The 22,661-nt window shown below is 31.4% G+C and overlaps 2 protein-coding genes across 4 annotated transcripts; one reads left to right on the forward strand and one right to left on the reverse strand.

Annotated features, from left to right (window-relative positions):
• The first annotated feature begins 2,664 nt into the window (after positions 1-2,664).
• On the forward strand, positions 2,665-9,480 carry LOC112680849 (palmitoyltransferase ZDHHC20-like). Of its 3 annotated transcripts, none has more exons than XM_025551070.1 (9): positions 2,665-5,536; positions 5,608-5,729; positions 5,807-5,930; positions 6,009-6,262; positions 7,226-7,355; positions 7,422-7,548; positions 9,023-9,117; positions 9,185-9,230; positions 9,315-9,480. In XM_025551070.1, the coding sequence occupies exons 1-9, from the start codon at positions 5,398-5,400 to the stop codon at positions 9,370-9,372; spliced, it is 1,095 nt and encodes a 364-aa protein (XP_025406855.1). In that variant the 5' UTR covers positions 2,665-5,397; the 3' UTR covers positions 9,373-9,480. The 3 variants fall into 3 exon arrangements, with proteins under 3 accessions (XP_025406855.1, XP_025406862.1, XP_025406870.1); XM_025551077.1 differs by having other exon boundaries at positions 2,671-5,536; positions 6,024-6,262; XM_025551085.1 differs by lacking the exons at positions 9,023-9,117; positions 9,185-9,230; positions 9,315-9,480 and adding an exon at positions 8,410-8,679 and having other exon boundaries at positions 2,679-5,536.
• A 1,962-nt stretch (positions 9,481-11,442) lies between these two features.
• LOC112680870 (retinol dehydrogenase 12-like) lies at positions 11,443-20,753 on the reverse strand. The gene is made up of 6 exons (XM_025551096.1): positions 20,439-20,753; positions 12,539-12,739; positions 12,320-12,478; positions 12,060-12,182; positions 11,783-11,990; positions 11,443-11,682 (listed from the first exon to the last, which is right to left on the reverse strand). The coding sequence occupies exons 1-6, from the start codon at positions 20,548-20,550 to the stop codon at positions 11,532-11,534; spliced, it is 954 nt and encodes a 317-aa protein (XP_025406881.1). The 5' UTR covers positions 20,551-20,753; the 3' UTR covers positions 11,443-11,531.
• Positions 20,754-22,661: the final 1,908 nt, after the last annotated feature.

The raw sequence follows: 22,661 nt of genomic DNA on the forward strand, positions 1-22,661 counted from the left end.
ATTTAATTATTTTATATATTTAGCAGTACCTGCTGTCATGTATAGTATTTTTTACTATAAAATTACAATATCATATTCATTCAAATTTTACCTATTATAATTGTTATTTTTTTTGGCTAGTACATGTTTTTACTTATAAAATTTAAAAGAACGTTGTTAAATATGGTATCCAAATATAATTTCGTTAATGTAAAAAAAATATTATTTTTTTTTTTTTTTTATTTTAAATTGTGTAACAGATTTATTGGTTATTTGGTTAATAATTAAAATAACAACATACTTAAGATTTTTTATATAGTTATATTCCAAAAACAAATAACAATAGGACATATATAGGTACTTTTTTCAAATAAGAATTCACCATGGGCGGCGGACATAAATCTGATCGAGTCCGTGCATGTTATACAACAAATTTTATACTAATTAATTGCAAGTGTTGGAGTATTTAATTGTTCCAAGTCTTATCCTGGTGTCCATGTGCGACGCGGTGCGTTCTCATTTAAAAAATAGTATGGGTTTTTTTATAATAAATAATATAAAAAAATATAGATTTAAAATAATTAGGACAGCTTTGTAATAAGCTTTATAATTAATAAACTAAAGGAGTATGTAGTAAGTCGATATTTATTTAAATAATTTTAACAAAACTTGAAAATAACTGTATACATTAATAATCTACTACATATTTAGTATATAGTGTAAAAAATGTACCGTTTCGACTTGAATCCGTAGAAACTTAGAGACCCATCATGCGTTGAACTTTCTTGTAGGAGTGTTGCAAAATATGAATTATATACGACTGACAAAAGGGTAATAGTGACCACCATCCATTAACTCATAATACGTTTTGTAAGAGACAAAATTCTTAAGAGTTTTCATTTCATGCCGTGCGTGTCTCTTGCTTTATATTACCTTTGTGTTAACTACTCGCGCGTGTTCAGTTTTCGCCGAATTACATTTCGACAGTTACGACTTACTATATTTTATAGTGATTTGATATATTGCTATAGTATTTAATTATCTGAGCTATAAAATATAGTCGATTAAAACATATAAAAAAATTAACTATAAAATAGTAATATTCACTATTGAAACCAATTACTTTTATATAATCTTAATAACTATACTATTTTAGTCATTCTACCTATAAAATAGTGTTTCTTACTACATTTTCCGTGACTATAAAATGTTAGTAATTTTTTTTTTTCGTGTAAAGTAATTTTGGCATGGGTCTTCCTATTTCGATAATACTTTTTTTCTCGTCAAAATGCAGGGAACCGAAAGGCTTTAAAAATAATTTTTCAATTGCATACTCACATATTGTATTATTTGTATTCATTATTGATACGTCATACTCACAATATACAGTTAATTCGCACGTTATAACTAACAATAATTTATTATATATAGCCGGCAAAATATTGCGACGGACAACGGTTAGACGATAGCGTGTGCAATACAGATCTCGCGTACACAAGCGACGAATGCACCACAGCGAGCGATCTGTTTTGTTATTATTTAATATTATTGATAAGAAATTTAAATAACTATCGCTGAATGTCTGTGCCTGTAAGCAATCGTCAATGTGCATATTGCATATACGTATACATGCGTATACATTATGTATACGGGCAAATGTAAATTCCCCTAAAAAATTAAATAGTAAATTGCCCTAATAGTAAACTCCCCTAAAAACATTTTGCTACCGTACTACACTAACGTAAACTCCCCTAAAAAAATTAGAACCATTTAGCGTAACTCAGAGGACACCACGTGGAGGAGATTCTAGTTATACTCCAAAAATATTTGTATTTTTAACTGAATATATATTTCTTTATTCATATTTTATAATTAGAAAAATTCATTATTATCGTTATACTATTAAAATTATTAAAGTTGATTTTATTATGTTGATTATTTTTTTGATGGAATAATATTATGAAACGGTTTTTATATAATGAAATGCAGTAATTTTTTGTTCTTTATAATTTTCTATTAGCTGGTTTAATAATTGTTGACGTCTTTTTAACTTAATGTTTACTCATAATGGTTATTTGTATGATATTTTTCTAATTATAAAATATGAATAAAGAAATATATATGCAATTAAAAATACGAATATTTTTGGAGGACAACTAGAACCGCCTCTACGTGGTGTCTTCTGGGTTACTCTAAGGGCTGGTTTTACCATTAAAGAGTTAAAGTTGAGATTAACTCTGAGTTTATCAGTAACCCCAAGTTATCATTATTTCAGTTTCACCACCAGTTTATAAGTGGAAGTTAGTAAATCTCAGGTTAGCTAATTAATTGCTGGTATTAACCAGGATTCCCTCTCATTTTCCACTGATAGCATTGATAATACCGCTCATTGAATTGATAACGCTGAAAACGTTAACCCTTTCAGACCCAAATTAATTTCTTATAGAGATAAAAAATTTTTTATTGCTTATTTATTTTACTATGGACTATAATAAGAGTAAAATGTTTTAAAAAAAATTTATTTTTAGATTTTGACGAATTTAGGAGTATGTCCTCTATAGGGGTCATTGGGTCTGAATGGTTACAAAAAAATTAAAATTAAAATTATCATATTAAATTTTAAAATGTTTCAATAAGTATAAAAGCAATATAATGTAATGAAAAATTATTATTTTTATTATTTAAATTATTATTCGCGGTCTTCGTTGCATCGCAATAATGATGTCGTCGTTATCGCTCTCACTCTCGTCATCAAATAATATTCTACGATACATTATAATAGTATCTTCACAGGCAGAAAAATTGTATGCAAAAATGAAATATTCAAATACGACACACAATAATCATTCTTGAAAGCAAAAAATATGTTAACAGTGATAACACGTTTTAATATTGTTGTTTGAACTAAGAGTTATCTCTTAACACTCAAAAATATTAGGAGTTAAAATATGGGAGGTAAGATTTTCGATAACTTGATGTTACCCCTTAACTCTAAGTCGTGAAATTATTTTTTTGAGTTAACCTTGAGTTATTGATAACTTGCACTTTAACTCTTGTAGGTGAAACCGGCCCTATATGGTTCTAATTTTATTGGGGGAATTTATGTTAGTGTAATACGGTAGTAAAATGTTTTTAGGGTAATTTACATTAGTGTAATACGGTAGCAAAATGTTTTTAGGGGAGTTTACATGTGCCCATGTATACATAATAAACATGGTATACCATTGATTTAACCTAACCTAATCTATAGGTACTAGCCACCAGATATAAGGACCATAGCGCGGGGCACAGCCACTGTGTTGTGGATTTATCAATCCTAATGTTTAATCAACTTTGAAGAAAATCCATAAAATATTATACTATGAAATACTAAATTAGTACAATTGAATAAGTTAAATATAATCATAGTTAAACCAATTACTCTGTATGCATGTGGTAAATGGGCCACGACAAAATCGGATAAAAGAAAGTTAGGAGTGTTTGAAAGAAAAATATTAAGGAAAATCTTCGGTCCAAAAAGGAATAACGACGGGGAGTATGAAATAAGAAACAATGAAAATTGAATAACCTCTATAAAGAACCTAACATTATTGGGTCCCTGAAGAGTACAAGGATAAGTTGGGCGTGTCACGTATGGAGATTAGTAGAAATGATTGGATCAATAACTAAATGGAAGCCTGACACAAAGAGACCAAGAGGACGCCCTAGACAGAGATGGATAAATCGAGTACAAGAAGACTTGAAACTTTTGAACGTGAGGGATGCAGAAGAATGTGTAAACGATAGAGAGAGATGGAGACAATATGATGTTGCGGCGATGGGCCTGTAAAAGCCTAGAAGAAGAATTACAATTGAAAAATTGTTTGTGAAAATATAACATTATTAGTATATAAAAAAAAAAATATTTTTTCAATTTGTGTAGTGTATACTGTACACATCATACGCACACGCTACGCCACTGACCAAAATTATTTAATAGACCTATAAAATCTTGTTATTGCACAGAGTAAAATAATAACATTTCTGTACATATGTTTGGTGCAAAAACCAGTTAAGGACGTAACTGGTTCTTGCACCGAGAGATAAAAAAAACAAATACTTACATGAAAATACATAAGGTACATCGGGACGTATTAAGTTTTTGCACCAAACAAAACCGTAAATATCGTTTTTGTGATTTATTTTCCATGATATCCGTCGGTCATATATGATTATTGCACCAATCGACAGAGAATTATTTTTGTCAACGTATGTGAGTTAAAAATGGAATTTTGAAAAAAATTTACGTAACTGGTTATTGCACCGTGGTGGCTTTAATTGAGTTTAGTACGTATAATTGATACGTTGATTTAATATTTTTAATCAATGATTAATAACAAAAAGAATAATTAGTATATGTTTACAGTTTATGTACGTACGTTATTTAAATTCTTCGCGTAAACAAAAAATAAAATACGAAAGTAATCACAATTTCTCATTGCATCCAATTACCGCTGTGGTGATTAACAGCTGCAATGAAACTACTGTTTTGTCCGTCAAATATACCGTTCGTAAAGGTTAACCTAACCATCCGGCTAATTAAAAAGGATGTCTAACATACAATGATCTTCGATGACTGCCTTGCAGAATGTATAGTATTACGGACTAGGATAAATTCCGCAAAACTGTAGTCCAAAAAGTGAACTTAAAAACTCGAATTTGAAAGCCCGAGTGAAAATGTTCAAAACTTTACAACTTTTTAAAACTTTAACGCAATCCTTTCTATCGGCAGTATGGGATTCTTCTATATTACCTCTTAAAGTTAAAATTTTTATCAACGCTCCCCCCACCAAATATGTAAATATGTATATAGGTACAAATATGTACCTATATACGCGCCTGAGTTAAGTGTGCTTGATTTTTAAACACTTCTAACACAACCGCGATCCACTGACATATATTCATATACCATTGGGATCCACTGCTCTGTACATGCTCGCGAAATAATGAGGGAAACCGAATAACTGGTGCGCGGTCACACTGATCCCGTTGATAACACACAATCGCGTACAATATCAGCGTCAACTCCGGATTCCGTAATAGTCAATGTGTGAGAGCGTTCTTCAGGGTGCTCTGCAATCATTCTGCTATGCAATAACAGTAACACCAACTCGCCGAGTCCCGTTGATGTGGGGTTACGCAACACATGGTTTACTAAACGGTTGGTCGCCGTTTCATGGAGTACTCGTTGCCCGGTAACGTACCCTCGCAGCACGCGCTCATTTGTCAACCGATTGTTTTGTGTTTCACATTTTCCCGCACGTTCCTATTGCACTCCGGACGACGACCGCGGTGCTGGGGATGCTGTTGACACCTTGAACGGTTGTTGTCGTCGTCGCCAACACCGCGAACGAGTTCAAGGATATCCGACCTGCGGCAATGGACGCTTCAGACTCGAAACGGTTCTGCTGTGTATTCTGCGTGAAAATGGTCAAGAGCATTCCGGTGATATTTATCCTATGCATCCTCGCGTGGTCATATTACGCGTACGTCTACCATCTGTGCATCAGCGCCTTGGGTAATATTTGGCTTATACACATAACGTTAAGGTCTGTCTGATTGAACCATTGTTTTGTTTTCTATTTTCAGGTGGCATTGCGTCAATGGAAGTTAAAGCTTTGTACTTAACCGTGTACCACATCATCCTGGTGTTCTTTCTATGGTCCTACTTCAAAACGATTTTCACAGAACCTGGGGGTGTGCCACCAAAAGTAATGGTTGCATTCATAGTGTTCTTATATGATGATATCTGTTAATGCGCGAATGCGTATGTTTTTGTTCGTTGCAGTTCAGACTACCAGAAGAAGTGTTTGAAGAGTTCAACAGAATACCTATTGATTTGAACAGGCAGAATGCAGTTTTGCGTGACTTTTCGGAAAATTTGCCGGTCATGACTTTTACAAACGCTGATGGTAATAGTTCAGTCCTTAACTTTATATGCTTATTTGTCATCCTTACTGAAGACTCCATGTATGTCTTTAGAATTGTAGAACATTTTTTTTCAGATATTCGGTACTGTGATAAATGTAGAGTAGTGAAACCAGATAGATCACACCATTGCAGTGTATGTCGTAAATGTGTGTTAAAAATGGACCATCATTGTCCTTGGGTCAACAATTGTGTATCATATTCAAACTATAAGTTCTTTATATTGTTTTTGGCTTACGGTCTCCTGATGTGTATTTACGTGGTAGCTACCACAGCGGAATATGTTATTAAATTCTGGGATGTTACTTCAGATGTGGTAATATTTAATATATTTAATAGCTATTAGTATATAAATACAGTGGTGTATTTCAAACTTTTTGTAGGGGTGGTTTACAGTTTTTCTTAAAAATAAGAGATATCTTATAATATTACAAAAAAATACATATAAAGTATGAATTATTAATTATATTATTCTATTAATATTATAAATAAGAATCAAGAGTTATTTAGAACCTGATATAGAACATGAACATGATATAAATTAATTTTTTCTTCCTCTGTACTTTTGTAGCAAGTTATTTATGACTTAAACTTTTTTATCTTTTAGGGGAAGGTTTGTTACCCAGGATTACCCCTCCCAAAAATATGTTACTATGTGTATATATAGTGTAGATTGGTGTAATATTATTGTTGATGATAATGAGTACAAAAATAAAACTGGCTATATTATAAATGTCAATTTTTATTGATGGTTTTTTAACTGTTGAAAAAATAGTTGAATCTACTGCTCATTATTATTTTATAAATTAAATAAAATAAAATAATAATTTATCTAAAGCTTATATAAATTATACTTTTAAAATACAGCTATAGCATGTTTAAATAATTCTCTTATATTTTGTTGTATTAATAGTTCAAGAACTTTATGTAAATGTACTATATTTTGTTGTAGTTGATATTATTGCATTCATTCATTGTAATAATTATAAATATTTATGACTATTTTTAAGATTATTGATATTAAGTTATTCAAATTAATTATTGATTTTATAATCATGTTGTATATAAATAGTAAAAAATATAACACAATATTGTTAAAAATTATATTAAACCAATCAAATATTTTGATACTTATAAATTATTTAATAGTTAAATTTCCAATGTCATATGAAAACAAATTTTTTTTTTAAATAATTTATTAGTTCCTATACATTAAAATGCATTTATAATTAAAAGTTGATAAAACTAGTACATTCTTAATTATTTTTATTTATTACAGCGAATTTCAGGAGGATCAGAAAAAATTCATATAATATTTTTGTTCTTTATTGCTTCAATGTTTTCAATCAGTTTATTTTCACTATTTGCATATCACATCTATCTGGTTTCAAAAAACCGCACTACACTAGGTAATTCAAATAATATTTGTTATTATTTACTATTTATGTGTCATAATGATTATGTTATAATTTTAGAGTCTTTCCGTCCTCCGAAGTTTTCAGAAGGTTGTGATAAAAATGGATTTAACTTGGGATGCTGTAGAAACATACGGGAAGTGTTTGGAAAAGAAGTTATTTTGTGGCCTTTTCCTGTAGATACTAGGTGAGTTTATAAAGCTAAATTTATTTAATTACATTTAAAATTTATTTAAATCAATGGTTTATTATACAAATATTATTTTTCATTCATAACATGAAAAACTCATTCGTCATATATTTATCCTACATAATATTTAATTTTACATTATATTTACTTAAAACAATTATTTTTGTAGTGTAGTCAAGAAATTTAAATTTTCTAGTATGTTAGATACTTATTTTAAAATTAAAAGTAAATAAATTTAAGAAAAAATATTATTTAGTATAAAAGTTAAATATAATTTTAGTATTTATAATAGGTCTAATTAATTGTATTATTAAAAAGAAAAATCACCTGAAAAATTCGTCATTGCGTATAATTTGGAGCTTAGGGTAGCATTTTGTTATATGTACAATAGCCAAGAAATTTTTGTCATTTGATGAAAGGCTTCAAAAATAGAGATAGAATTTTTTTGTGGTTAATACTCTTTAAATAATTTAATCATTTTTTTAAATATTCCTTTTAAATTAAAAAAAATCTATTAATATAAATAAATTATACTTATAATTAATTAAATAAAAATTGAATGATTGAAATTAAACAAATTTCTTAATTTTACAATTTTTAAAGTTCTTTAATTATTATAAGTGGTTATATGTATTTAACTATTATAAAATTTATAAAATTGTTTTGAAAATGTACAGAAAGGCTTTTGCATTATTTATTTTTAATTTCATTTAGAATAATGTTTATTAATTATTTTTCCTAATTATTCTTGAGATTTTTTTTAACAATTTTTAAAGTGTACATTTTTAAAAATTCTTGGGCATAAATCATATCGTTATATTAGTATTACATTACCTGATATTAATTTTTCTGTTTTAGTTTGGGGGATGGTGTAACTTATCCGTTGGCGAGCGACCTGAGGTCAATTGATAGAGTTAGGCAATCACCAAACAAATCCAGGATACCGTTTACTGTTTAAACAAATTTTTTTATTCCAAAAAGATTATGAATACTTATTCAAATAACAATTTATAAAATATAATATAAAACAAACATTTATACATAAGGCTCAAGTCAGTATTGTGTTGTGTTCACATTATTTATGTTAATCATATTAATTTAAAGATGCAATATTTATATAAAGTTACTTTTAATTTTATTAATGTTTGTCAATTAAGATTTTATATTTTTAATTATTTAATAAGGTGAGCTGTTTTATATTTTTGACATTTTGTATATTTTTGGTAATGCTTGTTTATTATTAATTGTTTTGAACATGTATAAATAACAAAATATAAAATAACTAAGTTTTTTATCTAACAAAATATATTATAAACTCTGTTTTTATTTTAATAATAATCTTTCCTTTGTCATGAAAATGTTTAGATAAATCTGTACTTTTAATTTCATCCTTTTGGCTTATTAATTGACAGAAGTTAATTTTTAATCTTTTACCTAACTGCATGTAATAATATTTATACTTATATCGCAGCCTTGGTGATGGTTCGTCTTTTCCAATCAATAAGAACATACCTGAAGCTCAAAGCCTATTATCCTCGGATATTTACGATCAAAAGTCATCAATTGGTAATATCAATACATTTATTCAATTTAACATAATGATTCCACCATAAACTTCTTTTTAATCTTATAGGTTTTGAAAATTCTGATACGCAATTATTCACTTCAATTTTAATAAAGTGAGTCACATAATATTTATGAACCTTGATAAAAAATATGAATAATTAACAAAAATAATGATCAAATTTTGACAAATTTTTCAGTGATGATAGCTGTTCAAATACAAATGTGGCTAAATATCAAGATCTCATAGAGATTTAGTACAACTTCAATTAGTACTAAAAATATTATTTCTGTGATAACGTATCCTATTTATGTTATACCCTTTAATGTTCTATTATGGTCTAATAAATGTTGATTATAAGAAAATGCATGCATTTTCCTAAAAAATCCTTGATAGACTTGATTCGAATAGTCTAATGGTTATAAGTGGTATTATTTGGTTAGGTGGAGCAATCACGCCATTAATATGTTTCTTACTATAATTGTCAAAATACTACATATTTATTGGGTGGGTAATTTAAAATGACTATCAATACTTATTTTTATTTTTATTCCTGTTTTTGTTATGTGTATTTATTCTAATTCACATATCCGATTTCATGAGTTCCGCATCATTCAATATCAACTTTAAATCAACTAATAAAATACAAAAATAATTTAAATACAAATAAAATTATTAAAATTAAATGTTTATTTGTTGATAAATAATATATTATATCAGTAATACTTGATACAATCTGTAGTATTGTCAAGAATTTGTTAGTGTTGTACTTTGTTGCTAAGTATCTTTGTCATTTTTAGATTAACATCACCTATTAATGACTTAATATTTTCAACTTAACATTAATCATCAAAATGAAAATCATTCTATTTTGCATCAAATAGGCTTTTATTCTTTGAAATATACTTTTTAATAATAACTTGTTATATTGATTTACTTCCATAATATCTGTGTGTAAACATTTCTTTTTCTATGTTATAACTTTCTTCTGGTACACTGTCAATTTCCTATTTCATTACTTTAGCACTGTGATATAGTATATATCATAATATATAAATAGTTATAAACTTAATCATTCTATCTAATTGGGAATTATTCAATATTAAGAATGCCTAATAACTCGCTATAATGTCTTTTGTGGTGTATGTAAACTGCTTGATAATTGCTTTTTAATATACCTTCAGAAAAGGATTAGAAGTTTGTGATAATGTATTTAAATTATTCAACCGAGTTACATTTATAATTTGATACCACTAATCAGCTATATAATTTGTACTTTAAATATGTAATTAACTAAAATCCATGCAAGAGATTATTTTGTATTATAATTATTAATCTTTGATGTATTTATTACATTTATACAATGTAATATGTACCTACTTAGGTCATAGGCTACCAAATTATAAATAAAATGTATTGTTTATTGATTACTAGTTTACTGGGATATTCTATATATATATATATTTTTTAAAGATTATAATAATGATTTTAGACTAAAAGGAGTTTTTAACACATGCTCATTACGAACAGTAAAAAAAATAAGTTATTTCATAATTTTTTATTGATTCATTTATAATTTTTGACAATGCATAGTTATTATTTTTCAGTAAAGACTAAAGGGTAATTTTATTAACTACATAGATCTTTGAGTTAAAACTTGTTTAAATGTGGCAATTATAAAACATAAAAATAAATTAATTTGATAAATTTGAAACTTATAATTTTTATATGGATTTATTAAAATGTTGAATAATGAACTTTATTTATTATTGTTATACAATCTTAAACTAAACAGGCAATATGTAAAATATTCCCATTTAGAGAGATTGATTCATCAATCAATATGCAGGTGAAAAAGTGTTAATTTTTTTTTCATTTAAATTTAAAACTGGGAGCAGTTGATTTTTTAGTATTATACTACATTTTAATATTCAAGTATGTTATTTACTATGATTGTAATATAGTCAATTATCATGGTCATGCAACATTTATGCAAAATAAAAACGATATTTTTGTTTCTTCTTATTTTTTTTTCGACCGATCTTTTTTTAGTTCAAAATTATTTTAAAATCGAATCCATAATTCATTATTTCAATTTTGGTCTGCGGTTTTGTATTTGAAGACGAGAAGAATGTATTGATAAGGGTTAAACTATTATAAGTTTGGCAATAACTCCTGAAAATTTAATTATTTATATGAAATAAATACTTGTAGATTCTTGGATCGTTGATCATGTTTTGTTTAATTTAAAAACGTAATTAAATATAATCTATAGCTATTACGAAAACGAATATTTATTTATTGTTAAAAAATTTCATAGAAAAATATGAATTTGTATTTAAATCAATTATATTTTAATAACATAAAACCGTGTGTTTATGCATTTTATTTGTGTGTAAAATTAAGACGCTTTCGTTTAGACGTCTTTTAATGGTTCAGGAAGCGTATCCTCGCAGTTAAACATGTCGTAGTCCTTTATACCAACCATTTCTACGCTTTTATCCCAAAGTTTTTTCGCCAATTCCACGTTCTTGGCCAATGACGACGGTTCTTTTACCTTGCAGTTACTAAGAAAAAAAAACAGTCGTGCATTCAAACGTTGCATTCGAACCGTCGGCGAATGAATTAACGAACAGAATAATGAAAAATATACGAAAATCATCCAACCTGTAATACAATCCGGTTTGTTCGCCGGCCTTTTCGTCGATGGAACAGTGCAGTGTGGTCTGAGCCCCTTGTTCCGGATTCTTGACCCACGGGTAGACGAAAAAGCGGAAGAGGAACCAAGCGCCCGGGAAAAAAACCTTGTCCACTGTTCTGGTCAACTCCGTTCTCACGATCCCCGGATGTAGGCTGTACACATGGACTCCGGTCCCTACACAAACGTGGGCGTTATTGAATTTTTTTTCGTTAGCGACTGTTATAAGGTAGGTATCGCACTTACCTTCGAGGTTCCGGGACAGTTCTTTCGCAAACAGCACATTGGCCAGTTTGCTTTGACTGTAGGCCAACATGGCCACGTACATTCTCGTGTCGTAGTTAATGTCGTCGAAATTAATTGAACCACCTAAATGTGTACACAAGACGCTCGTTGTTATACAAGGTACTCTAGAGTCGCGTCATTATAACGTGATTATTTCTATCGCGTTGCACTGTATTTTATAAAACAGATAACCGATGGTCGTATCGGAACAGTTTACGGACCCATGTGCGCCAAGGAGGACACGATGACAATGCGCGCCGGTGCCGAACTCCGGATCCTGGGCAGCAGGAGCGACGTGAACAGGAAGTGTCCCAGGTGGTTGACGCCGAACTGGGTTTCGAAACCGTCTTGGGTCTTTCCCTTCGGGCACGCCATCACGCCTGCAACACAACGTGGGTTAGTATTCGTGCGCGAAACATACGCCGTTCGTAGTCACTGACCGGCATTATTGACCAGCAGATGGATTTGCTTCTCCTTCAGCAGTATTCTCTTCGCACAACGTCTGATCGACGCCAACGAAGCCAAGTCCAGTTCCTCCACGATCAGCTGTCCGACGTTGTCGCCTTTCACGTCCGCCAAGATATCCGCCACGGCCTGTTCCGCTTTTTTCACGTCCCGACACGCCATCACGACCCTTGCCCCTGGAATCCGAACGAATCGCTGTGTTACACATAGACATCGACATGCACATTGACGTGGCCAAGGGGTTTATAGATTCCTCTCCTCCCACACACGCGCGCGCGCAAGGCCTGGTTTTACGTATGTATTTTATTTCAACCACTCGAAGTGGTTAGTGCAAATTAAAATTTATTTGACTTGGGGTTAAATATTAAGCGGAACAGACGACAATTCTTTTAACAATTGTTTAATGACCTTTGTTACATTGGAAAAAGCCGTTTGGATTGAAATACAAATGCCTCGATTATGCGAAAGACAAACTCGGAGAGTCAATTTTACTTCTGAAACCCTAGAAATGTGTTTCATGATAAGTGTTCCGTCTTTATTCCCGTTCTCGACTTATTAATTAAATCAACGGACACTCAAATTTTCAATCAAAGACTTGCTGTTGTTTTGCCACTCGAACGCCTTAATCCACCAGCCGATTTACATTTGTGGGAAGGTGTAAATATTACGAAAATTTCTAAAATACATGCCCAAGATCTCCACGATGATACAATATCCTACACTCAAAGCTGAGGTGTCCGTAGCAATGGAAAGAAAATACTAAGCCGAAACCAATGTCTGCTGTTGTATCAATTTCTCATTGCATAAATCTTCACATTCAAAATACTTCAACAATTATTTGTCACGTTGTCAGTTACATCTACTCCTGAAAGAACGCTTTCCACATTGAACAGTATGGAAACCAGTGGTGTATACAGAAAATAATTTTTTTTTTGGGGAGGGGGCTACTATGGACAGAGTTTAATTGCCACTGCTATCTAAGAATTACTAACAAGACACAGTAGGTACTTATATACATTTCATTTACAGAATGTCTCAAAACTATTTGACAAAAGCAATAAAAATTGTCTCAACTGATCACATTATTTACGTATTTCCTATAGTAAGTATAATCCGGTATTTATGAACAAAGGGTATATGATGTGGTACTTGACTATTCCTATTATAAAATATGTTATGAATAAAATATATTATACAATTATAATTTACTTATTATATAATTAACTCTTAATAATAAGCATTGAACCATAAATTAAGACCTTTAAAACACTTTAATGAACTATTGAAGTACAATTGAATAAATTAAATGCAACCAGGTTAAAATAATTTTTCTGTTTATTTTTAAAAAAATTATTTCTAAAGCACAAAGCACCATCAAAATATAACAATCGTTTAAAATAATTTTTAAGTTTTTTGAAACATTTCGGGGGAAGGTCTGTAGCCCACTAGGCACCCCCCTCTATATACACCACTGATAGAAACCTATCCTAAAAGCAGTATGTCAGAAAACTGACTCAACTGTTTACCTACAGTTAATATAAACAATGAAGAAGAAATTGTTGGAAATAAAATAATTAGGTATTGCTTTTTCAAAATTCTTTTAGAAAGATGTTGTTGTCCTAGAAAGTATTTTGAATTTATAAAATTTAAAACATTATTATGTTCTTATATAATTTAAAATTTTTTTGTTTAGAGCATCTCATTGTAATGCATATCAATGAAAACATTTTTTTGCCCCCATATTACACCTAATATTCAAACTCCCATATCGACTCTCACCTACACACACGATACAAGCAAAAAAAGTAATTAGCCTCCCCCTTCCTCGCATTTTCAGTTTGAAAACATGCCGTAATATTTACTAGTGTTAATTCATCCGGAAGACAATGAATACGTTGTGAGCAATCCATTGCCACTTGACTTATGCTTAGTAGTTACTCGTATGCATATTTGCATGCAATATTTTAACTGCTTGAGTGCATGTCGACGTTTTATTGCGATCGGCGGATTTCGCAAGGTTTAATAATGAGGACACGGTTGTTGCTGTTGTCCGTACGTGCTACGCATTTTTTTGCAATAATTACAGATATTGTACGTGGTAGGCAACTCGTCCGGACGATTGCGATCGTAATACCGCAGGATCGATGGAGAAAAATTGTGCGCTATTTATTTTTTTTGTTCCGTAAACACTAGGCATACCGACGAATGGATTGCAATTATTATGTACGAGTGATTTCTACGCGGTGGACAATCGACTTCGATACATAACTAATGATGGATTATAATTGAAGAAACTCCTATTTATTTTTTGGTGATTAAAAATCGCTTGATTACTAGAGGTGTCTGTGGTGTCGATGATGCAATACGGATTTGCGTATTATTGTTTTGTTGAACGTTGATATTGAAGTGATAAAAAGGATGTCACGACGATCTTATGATGTAGTGGTTAGACGGTGAACGATTGTAAATTAAATAATTGACCCATATTGTTCATGTTAAACGTAGCGATGATCAAAGTGAACATAGGTAGGTGGCACTCGATAGTCCAGTGAATAGACACTGGACACATTGGAAAGACTATATCGTCTACTATTATGACTTAAAGACCTATAGGTGAGAAAGTCGAGGTCACCCGTTCTTTATATCATCGAATCGAAGAACAGTTTTTGATATTTCCAAACCATCGTAAATCGTTTAATGTAGGTACACAACTAAATAAAAATATAATTATGCAGTTTCATTGTAGATGTATACTCCAGTGCTTGGAAGGAACTTGTCCTTTAGTTTTGTTCAATTTTTAGAAATTTATCAGGAACGTAGTTCCTATGCCATTTCGAGAAACATCAAGAAATTTTGTTGATTTTTTAACGTTTTTTTTTTCGTTTCATCTTTTGTTAATTTGTTTTTAAATACAGATGATTTCAATAATCTTTCGAATTAAGAGAACACTTTTTCACAGCTTTTCTTTGGAAATTTAGCTAGGTACTACATTGATTCAGCTGTAACGTGTCGTGTTGTTATTTCGGCAGTGCAACAATGTTTAAATGTTCATAATAATTAAATATGGAATAAAGACAACTAGTGATAATATTGTTAATTCATTAACACTTTTAAAAAAATTAACATGAACAATTTAAACAATTAACGTAGATGACAATAAAAGGTAGAGTTTTTATACTAAATGTCTGGATATGTCTGACTTTGGTGTCGATTTTGAGTCCTTACATATGTTGCTGAATGACTTCCTTGATGGTTTGCCCTTGAGGTTTTTCATCAACTAGTTGTGATTAATTTTGCAACTCGTTCGTGTAAGATTGCATAGTTTTTTTTCCAACCACGCGTTTAACAGGTGTATAGTTTGAGTGTTTAATGACATGCAGTGGTATAATAAAGAAGGGTTTGGGGGTTCAAGCCCATTTTGCCAAAATCCCTGCTAGTAATTAAATAGGTAATAATAAAAATAATTATTACCTAAAAATATCACTCCCCTTTCCACCATAAATAATCTTTATCTACGTCCTTATACGCTTTGATATAATTATTATATCGTTAAATCACGCATTATAACATGATAATTCTAAACATAGTTTTACATGGTATATTCAGGGGTGGAAGATGGAGATTCATCCCCAGGCGTAAAATGTTAGAGGGTGTAATTTTTGTAATTATTAACAACTAATTTGATTTTTTAACTTTGTTAATTACTGTTATTAGGTTAAAACTCAATAAGTGTAATTGTATATTAATTATTAGGAAAAAGTTCTCGAGATGAGTATTTGATTATTAGTCTATGATAGGGCATAATTTTAACATTTTCCCCGGGCGTAAAAATTTCTAGTTCCACTTCTGGGTATATTATACAACTATTGACGATTTATTATTTAGCGATTGATAAAGTAGGTACGCTGTGTCGGTCGGCAACCCATAACATGGGCAGCTCGCTGTGTTATTATTGTTGTTTGAAATAAAGTTGTTCGCATGCGAAGAGTTATAGGTACAATTAAACCTATGTACGGATAATGTTGTAAATATATTTACGAAACGTCAAGACAATCGCGGCGGCCTAATCGGTGTCACATCGTTAGTGGCTGGTTAACCGTTCGGCTACAAATTATTTTATTTGAACGTCGAAATCATCGAGAAATGAAAAATGTTTTTTGAAGGAACTTTCAAAGCATTGGCGCCACACGTACAGCTGGTCGGTATTTGTGACGGACGCTGAGGAAACAACAATGTTGATGGCGGGTGCTCGAACGAAGGGTGCTGGGAAACTCAATTATTCGTTTTCCGGTACAACTTCGTCACTGTTATCACTGGCGGCAAACCAAATCGATCACGGTCAGTGCACGTGTTAATTACAGCGCGGAAACATAATATGACGTATTGCAGCTGCAGGCCCGGGGAAAAAATGGCTGAGGTGGTCCGCGCGCGCACGATAAATTACGTCGTCGGACCCTACGCCGTCGAAACACCCCAGCCGCGAGAGACGTATAATAAACACGCATCTTTATAATATATATTTATATAGATGCCAGTACGGTAACAGGTCGTCGGCGTATCGAATTTTTTACGTGATCGTTGCGGTGGGCGGTGATAGCGCGGTGATAATACGTCAAACGCGCAATAACTGCAGCAAATGACTTCCACCGAGAAGGGGACGAAACCAGTCGAGTGCGCGCATAGTTATGGACATCAATCGATAACAGCGTTCATTATAAACGTGATACGGAACTCCCCCCTTCATAAATACGCCACTGTTCAGGGACCGGGTGCTGACGACTTCTGCACCTTTTTTTTTTTTTTGTTGGAACACCAAAGACTACGCTTTCCTAGCTTAAAATGCGTTTCAACAACATCCGAATCTGTACGAATAATATTCATTGTTTTTTGAGTCGTTTTTGTGACTATTTAGGACATTTATTATTTTTACCCATTGAGAGGAACATCACAAGCATTTGTCATTATTATATTACTGTTACAAAAAGTAATCAATACAACATATTTAAATGGTTTTCTAGATTGAAACCAATTTTAATTATTAATTTAAAAACTAATTGTCTATCTTATTTATTTTAACAGTCTTATTAACCTATCTTAAATATTTAACTCATTTATAAATAAAAATTTATAATGCATTTTAAGTGTTTTATATATCAAAAATGCATTTTTTAGGGGAATTTTTAAAAGTTCTTCACACACCAAGACCGGGCTCTAATTATTATGCTATTATCCATGTGACTGACGGCTACTCGAACGTTCGTGCGAAGAATGATTCGAATTATTTAAAACGATCAGCTTGAATGTTTTTCGTCTATCAATAATAGCATTTGTTTTTGTTTTCTTTCCAAACAACACGTTTAATTGCTTAACGTGAAATGGCCTTCAATTCGAATCATGTTTATTTTTTTGAAGTTCAGCAAAACGTCGTTAACAATATTTTCATAACTCAAATTGTCAACACCAACTCTTAATCATATATTTACCTGCATACGCAAGTGTGCCGAAGGGTATCAAAAGTAGTGTGAACATTATCTACAACTAATCACTTGCCCAAAAATCAAACAATTATAATTTTTAACCAACTTACTAACAAAACAAATGCCTTGTCTACAGTAAGGCTACACTAGACAGTAGACACGTATACAGAGTACACTAATCAAAATACAGTCCCCCAATCACGAAATCATCAATTGCATCTGTCATATTTATACCATGACATCAGTGCGCCTGTTTTATACATAAGTAGTACCTACATTTTAACATACTCGTGATGTTCGGTTTGGTTTTAACGAATAACGTTAAAAATTGAACTACATAAAATATTAAACCAAAATCCAGAAAAAAAAAATATTAGACAGAAATTGACTAAAAATAAAAATCTAGGCCTTATAGGATACTATGGAGCGTTAAAAAAAAAAAAAATTATTCACCTCATGAAACAGTATTTATCGCGGTATAAGGGTGGAAATTAATTTCGCAAAACGATTGTGTACATAAACAGTGACCAAACCAGGGGTAGGGTTAACGAGTTATACTCCCCTACCAATGTCTCTTATTTTGTAAAATGTACAATAATTTCAATATATAGGTATAATTTAGTAATATTATAAATCCATCGTGACATTATTATCAAGACTGACGACATGTTAAAAGAACTTGTTAAACATTCAAGAAGATTTAATATTACTTTTTAAATATAAATCACTTATATGCATATGAATGTAAATATATATATATATTTTTCTGGAGACTGTCTAAATTCAGTTTGAATATATTAAAAAATAACATATTTGACATTTTTATTTATCTTTAATCGATTAATTAAAATTAAATAGTTGATACTTATGTAAGAAAGAATGGAAAATTTAAGCCCCCTCCTTTAGAATATTTTTTTGACTACGTCACTGACACAAAATATGTTCAAACACGTTAGATACGCACTGCTCTCCGTATAACCGTATGTCTTCAGCGTTGTCGACTTTTGTTCGAAAAACGTAACGGTATTTACGTAACGTGCCATGGTCTGTGGTCTACTTGGCCACCTTACCCGTACCGTATTGTGCTATCAAATAATATTAATTATAAATTCACGCGATACGTGCGTGTACGACACGTGATACGATTGGACTGGTAAAGACGCGACTGAATCTAAGAATGTTCCCTAAAATTCTTCTCGGAATATCGGTGATACTGTTCGAGGAAAATATTTTGCTGTATGCCTAGAATTTCTTATACAAATCAAATAAAAGTTAAAAATTATAAATAAAAAATTAAAGTAACAGTATATTAATAGATATAATCATGGGTGGATATTTGATCACATCCGGGGGGAAGGGGGCTTAACATTTTTGTCTTATCCGTTAGCGTAAACATTTTTAGACGCTTCAACCTACTAACTAGTGGCTACTCCTAATATATTCTAGTTGAAGCACCAAATTTAAACAGGTAATAGGAACATAAAAACATAAAATATTGAATAGCTACTTATTTTTTTTTTTAATTGTATAAATATATTCCTTTATTTTCTTAATTACCGACAGATTATGGTTGTTCCCAATAACAATAGTTCGTAAATATTCCAGACCATTCTCGCATACCAACAAAATAAAATAAAAATTATAAATATCAAAACTATATACAGTTTATTTGACGTCTAGTGTGGTTTGACTACGTTCAGGTGGGGGCTGAAGACCCCCCCCCAAGTTCACCCCAATCACCGCCTACGGGTATAACGTCTCATAACAATGTTGTATAAATAATTAAAATCATGTAATAGCTACGAACTCGTATATAAACATAGGTTCCAATAATAAAAATATGAAATCCCCGCATAAACGCTACAATAAACGTTAATATATTTGTGTTGCAATAAATATAATTCATATCCTAACCTAACCCAGCTATGTTAAGCCATAAAAACCTAATCGTTAAAATATTGTTTTCAACGTGTGCGATTCAAGGTCTCAACATAAATTTGTAATTTTAAAATTATTATAAATGAATGCCATAGGAAATTACTGTTTGGTTTATATCAGTGTTTTCCGTGTGCATCCAACTTGTTAGTTAAGCTTATTTATTATTATTGTCTATTGGCGATTAAAACAGAACGAGGAACCCAAACACGCCGATCGGTTCAGCGGTTGTCTTATCAAACAACTTGTACAGCTTTTATTTCTGTATACGAGTTCGTACTTCCAACCAATACAAGCCATAGCATTGGCATCGATTTCTGAAATTCAAATGAGATTTTCCGAACTAACATATCAATGATTAATCTCGAATTCGGCGGATAAGGTAAGGTTGTTATGTTTTGCCCTCGACGTTATTTGTTCGGTTTACTCGACAAGTGCTTCGGCGGAGACGCGACGCGCTTACCGAGCCTGTAGAATTCCTTGGCGGTCACTTTACCGATGCCCGTGTTCGAACCGGTGACGATTGCGGTCTTGCCGTCCAGCCGAGCCTGGCTCCTGCATTTACCGCTGAACATGTTTTTATGTTTTATTTTCCTCAGTCCGCTGGAAACGACGTGACGGCAACGGATATCGAATAACTACGCCGGCACAACGACAACTGTATACTAATACTGTATACTATTCGTAATACTGCGATTCGCACGTGCGGAGCGCTACTCTACGGGTGAACAATCGATCGCGAACCACTTTCACGGCACCACTGCCGCATAGATCCCGCGAACGTTGATCTAGCTGCTAACGGGGGGAGGGGGGAACACATTGCTTACCGTGGAACGTGGTTACGGTAGGAGGAGGATACCGGTCCGGTTTTTCCTCTCCGCCATCCCCTCTCGTCGTCATCGAACAAACCGGTAATCATTCGGAAACGTTTTTAAGAGACGCGCGAGAACAAAACAAACGGGTAAACGTAACGTTTTTGAAATTGACATTTTCTTTTTTTCCTCTCGAACACCGTGTACATGTGGTCTAGGTAAAATAAACAACTCGAACTTGCGCTCTAGAAATCGGAAATCTTGTCGTACGCGTGGGTGAGGGGATATAAAATCAATCGTCCAACGCGCCATCGTGTGCTTCGGTTGGGGGTACCGCGGTATCCCGGTGGAATTAACCAGCTACGTTCTGATTTTAACAAGATCGGAAGATAAAAAACCGAGTGTGATATTTAAAATAAGAATTGTGCGAATACTCATATTAATATCTCCATTATTTCAATACGTATTAAAACGCTAACTTTTAGCCAGTGCATGAACACATCGATAGACAATTATTATAACAATATATAACACTCGTTGCACTAAATTAAAGTGTACTACAAGGTAACACACATTGATTATAAGTAAACTATGGATTTTCATATGGATTGAACACTTCTAGATGGATTTGGTCTGAACAGTCCTCTGGTTATAACTAGTATTCCTTGTTGGGTTAAGCGGAGTAAATGTGTTATAATCGTTCGGTTCTTGGCTGTTATCAACATACCACATATTTCTTGGGCAGATAATTTAAAACGACTTTGTATGTTTTTTCTAATTCTCCGATCATTGATTTCATGAGAGTCACATCATTAGATATTAGTATTAAATTAACTTTTTTTTCCTAAAAATCTCATAAAGCCATACATATAAAATTATAAAAATGTATAAATAAAAATTATAAGATTATAAAAATCAAATGGTTATTTATTAATAAATAATATATTATATCAGTAATACTTGATATAATCCTTGTAGTGTTAAATTGTTGAATATTTGTTTGTACTGCGCTTTACTTCTACGTACCTATCTTTGTCATTTATTTATTAACATCAAAAAGGTTAACATTTATTCCTTACAATTTGCTTTTTTTTTTATTACTCACGTTGCCCTTTTCTTGTTTAAAAGTTTAGTTTTTATTTTGAATAATTTATTCACTTCCATTTTGCCCGTACGTACATTAACTTTTATTAACTTTTTTTTTCAATGTTACAATTTTCTTCTGTTTCACCATCAATATCCTGTTGAATAACTTCAGCGCTGTGGTCTATAAAATTTAATATTCTATCCAAATGAAAATTATTCAAGATTAAGAATGTTCAGTAGTTAGCTTTTGTGGTGTTTGTATTTTAACTGCTCGAAAAAAGCTCTTTAAATATCTTGATTCTGGATGAAAATTTGAAAATAAATTATAAAATTTTAATTTATATTTTATAATCACTGGTTAGTTACATAATTTGTACTTTTTAAATTTAACTGATAAAATTTCACCGTGTAATTTTTAATATTCAATATATATATACGGTAACCATTCGATAATTCGAATATTAGGTAAATCGAAAACCTCTATAAATCGTATTTTGAGCTCGGCCCTCAAATTTTCGAATTATCGAGTGACTACTGTTTATATGTTAGTGGTAATGTATGTTATTCGTTTTTTATTAAATCACTTGTTATTCTATATATATTCTTAAATATGCTTGTTAATATATTTTATACACATGGTTTAACCAAAAAATATATAGAATACTAGTTGGGTTTTAGCCAATGTAAGTAATTTATAGTTTCAATTATATATATGTGAAGAAAAGCTTATTACGCTCAGTGATATCCCGGATGTAGATAATTGTCGTCAAAAACATATGAGTTCCAAT

The sequence above is a fragment of the Sipha flava genome, unplaced genomic scaffold (genome assembly GCF_003268045.1).
Source record: "Sipha flava isolate LNK unplaced genomic scaffold, YSA_version1 101_pilon_pilon, whole genome shotgun sequence".
In the NCBI taxonomy this organism is placed as follows: domain Eukaryota; kingdom Metazoa; phylum Arthropoda; class Insecta; order Hemiptera; family Aphididae; genus Sipha; species Sipha flava.

Excerpts from the sequence above, each read along its gene's own strand:
- LOC112680849 (XM_025551070.1), top strand. The coding sequence starts at position 5,398 with ATGGACGCTTCAGACTCGAAACGGTTCTGCTGTGTATTCTGCGTGAAA. Across the intron at positions 6,263-7,225 it reads GGGATGTTACTTCAGATGTG|CGAATTTCAGGAGGATCAGA; the intron begins GTAATATTTAAT and ends TATTTATTACAG. Across the intron at positions 7,549-9,022 it reads CCTTTTCCTGTAGATACTAG|CCTTGGTGATGGTTCGTCTT; the intron begins GTGAGTTTATAA and ends CTTATATCGCAG.
- LOC112680870 (XM_025551096.1), bottom strand. The coding sequence starts at position 20,550 with ATGTTCAGCGGTAAATGCAGGAGCCAGGCTCGGCTGGACGGCAAGACC. Across the intron at positions 11,991-12,059 it reads ACTGTCCCGGAACCTCGAAG|GGACCGGAGTCCATGTGTAC; the intron begins GTAAGTGCGATA and ends ACGTTTGTGTAG. Across the intron at positions 11,683-11,782 it reads CAAACCGGATTGTATTACAG|TAACTGCAAGGTAAAAGAAC; the intron begins GTTGGATGATTT and ends TTTTTTTCTTAG.